The 3,381-nt window shown below is 32.8% G+C and overlaps 1 protein-coding gene across 1 annotated transcript in view; it reads right to left on the reverse strand.

The window, feature by feature from the left end:
• Nucleotides 1–351: 351 nt before the first annotated feature.
• The window catches only part of LOC108681076 (E3 ubiquitin-protein ligase MARCHF6), a gene marked incomplete at its 3' end in the record, with an annotated part of 13,717 nt that continues 10,687 nt past the window's right edge, over nt 352–3,381 (reverse strand). The window contains exons 2-5 of the mRNA XM_018170056.2: nt 1,629–1,799; nt 1,268–1,349; nt 822–956; nt 352–487 (exon numbers count right to left, since the gene is read on the reverse strand). Of these exons, the coding sequence (XP_018025545.1) occupies nt 352–487; nt 822–956; nt 1,268–1,349; nt 1,629–1,799 (524 nt within the window). The remainder of the gene's footprint in view (nt 488–821; nt 957–1,267; nt 1,350–1,628; nt 1,800–3,381) is intronic.

The following is a 3,381-nucleotide window of genomic DNA, read 5'->3' on the forward strand; positions in this document are numbered from 1 at the left end:
AAATTTATTTCAATTTCATATCTTATAGATAATATATAATATAATATCTTATAGATAATAGAAAGAACACTAAATAGAAGAACTCATAGAAAAATATTAACAAACATAAGATCAGTTAGTATCATGCAAAATATCAGTCCAAATAGTGAAAAAATTTTCAATTATATACAATGTATATTACATACCGTAAACTGGGGTAACTTAGACCACTTTTTTTTTAAATGATGCCATTTTTTTACTAGATAAGTTAAACTTAAATTGAAACATGCAAAACATAAAATCAATTATATAGGTACCAATTTAGTCTCCAGATAACTAAACTAATGTGCAAAGAATTTCAGAGTAACTTACATGATCCCTAATATCTAACCAGTCAGGTCCACCGCCATGTAAAATTTGTTCTCTTAGCCACACAAGGCTGATGAAGGCGGAGAGTGTACATGTGACGACCAGACATCCATGAAAAATGTCTGATAACAAATTATCCCTGTAGATAATAAAATAAATATATTCATCAAGGCTGATGTGGGAGTACATTTCATGGCATCAAAATTAGGGAATATGGCAAAGAAGAACATAGTTAAGCAAATATTGTTGATAGAAGTTTCCATTTTCTTACTCAACCAAATTCAAAGAAGATCATCAATTTTGATATCATATGAGAACAAAAATGAACACACTAAATAGCATAAAATTGAAATTAGATCAGATTATAGATGATTTATTACTTCTGAAACATTATTGCAGCATAACCAATTCATGTCATGGAATGTATTTATTTTGCATGCCTCTACAGGGATACCTTTCATGTTGCAACTTACGTAGAAAGTAAGTCAGTGACTTGTTCAAACAGTGATGCAACTGACACTGTGAAGAGGCACCGGTAAATTCTGCAAGCTGTCAGAGGTACAACTCCAAGCCATGCGACTGCTACAAGGGTGTAGTGGAGCCAGTATCTGCAAATTTATTTCAATTTCATATCTTATAGATAATAAAAAGAACACTAAATAGAAGAACTCTTAGGAAAATATTAACAAACATAAGATCAGTTAGTATCATGCAAAATATCAGTCCAAATAGTGAAAAAAATTTTTCAATTATATAGTACAATGTATATTACATACATAGTATATCAAATTAATCACACAATTTAAAAATGCCCAATGATGTAACTTACTAAATGCATTATTACAGCTGCTAACAAATAGATTATATAATTTTGATTACTAGCCTTCATAACCATATTGTAATTTGTTGGCATATTTACCTTATTGCTGTTCCCATACTTCTGGCTAAGCCAGATAAAATATCTGCTATTGGCAATCGATTGGGCATGTCGGGGGAATAAACTGAAAAAAAAAGGAAAAAAATATAAACCTCTGTGCTGAGAATATTCAGGTAAATATTGGGTGACACATCACATGAAATAATTCATCAGTAAAGCTAGGTATATATTTTGATGTACATATTTTATGACATTTCATGGAATAAAAAATTGCTCCAATGTGTGGCTAATACAATGCCAGTATATATAAAATGATTTCTGTTAATAAAGATGCCTTATATACATTCACAAGATTACTATATACTAATAAATTCCAAGAAATTAATATTAAAGCACCACTTACTTGGAGTAAAGCTGAATCTGTGTTTGCATAGCTCGCAATACTCTTTTCGAGAGTACCGAAGCCATTGTACTAAACAGTCTTGGTGAATAAACTTTATTGATCCTGTGCAAATGCATGGATGGAAGAGAGGCCTGTCAGCCGTTGCTTCAGAGCGGCAGACCCGGCATATATCTGCAATAAATGGCAGTCATTAACACCAAACTCCAAAGAAAAATTACATTTAATTTGGAATTTACTGTGCATGAAATACCAATTCCAAAACCATGAAAGTGAAATAATGAAATGATCAAGAACTTCCAATTACCAAACCAAAGATTGAAGAACAATATGGGCCAAGGACAGTGAATTCTCTACCCTGTACAAGCTCATCACTTAGGAGCAGTGGCTGAAAGCCAATACCTGATCAATAACCTGAAAATGCTAATAAAACCCCAATCTATATGACAGAGATACCTTCCTACTTCGCAGTTGAGATTAAGTGGTTCATGTAGCCAATGAGAAACCTTAAGAGCTGTCAATATCTTTTCTGAAAGGCAACATTTCACAGGATAATATTTTGTCTAGATTTCATCATTCAAAAATCATAATTTGTAGTTGAAAATTGAAATATTTGTCAGAATTACCCTACATCACATGAAATGTTTTGATTGTGGACATTCAAATGATTGAGTGAATTTTATAACAAAATATTATTGACACTCTAAATCAGTAAGGTGACTGATGACTTCTTAATTTTCATTGTTTTCTACAATTGCTGCAATAATTTAACTGAATTTCATGTTCTGAACTAAGAGGTGAAAAAAAAAGTTTCAGATAGGAGGCAGAAGTTTCCTAGAATTGCAGGTAAAAACAATTGTTTCAAGCGCAATTTTTAAAATTTCTGTTATAAATAGGCAATTTTTCAAGTTTTTAACTGAATAAATGGGGAAAATGCCATAGGATGCCTAATTGAAAAATTAGGTAGAAGCCAAGTATGAATTGGACAAAAAAGCCCATAAATCTGGCCAATTTCACACATTTATAACATCCTCTCAATTTTTTCAGTAAAATATAATAACAATCAATTTTCATAATCACCAGTGAAACAATCCTTTTCACTCACATCTATGGGACACTTCTGCGCAGTAGGTATTCCAATTTTGAGCACCATCATATTGTATATAATCCAGACAGTAAAGTATGGCACAACATAGGTTGAAGACGCCAACTTCATTGCCCCAAAGACGCCAAGGTGTGCCAAAGACACCAAGGTATAATCAAGGTGAGCAGCATGACAATGCTTCTCAATATATTGAAATTTATGTTTGATATGACTGATGGGCAATGTTTGGCATGAAAACCATGAAATGAACTCAATGAAAAAGGCTCAAAACTGTCTCTTAATACCCAGTTTGATGGTACACAGGCATGGAATATACCGTATCTACTTGCTGAGCCGCAACTGAATTTTTTGAGCCACGGTTTTATGGATTTGCCAGCCGATTCCATTTATTTGAGCCGTGATTCAATTTTTTTTGTGCCATGAATTCCTTATCTCGGTCATGAATACCGTCAACTGGGGCTACTCGGGACAGATTTGATCATTTTTTTGTTAATAACTGTTAATAACTTCTTGCGATGAAACATTTCATAAACAAATTTAGGCTCATTTTATAGCTCTTTGCAAGGGCTATCAAATGGCATTGTCAAAAAAATTCCATATGCTATTCATAAGGTGCCAGACGCAAAATAAAGATTGTCCCAAGTAGCCCTG

This window comes from Hyalella azteca, unplaced genomic scaffold (assembly GCF_000764305.2).
Source record: "Hyalella azteca isolate HAZT.00-mixed unplaced genomic scaffold, Hazt_2.0.2 contig6950, whole genome shotgun sequence".
NCBI classification, from domain to species: Eukaryota; Metazoa; Arthropoda; class Malacostraca; order Amphipoda; family Hyalellidae; genus Hyalella; species Hyalella azteca.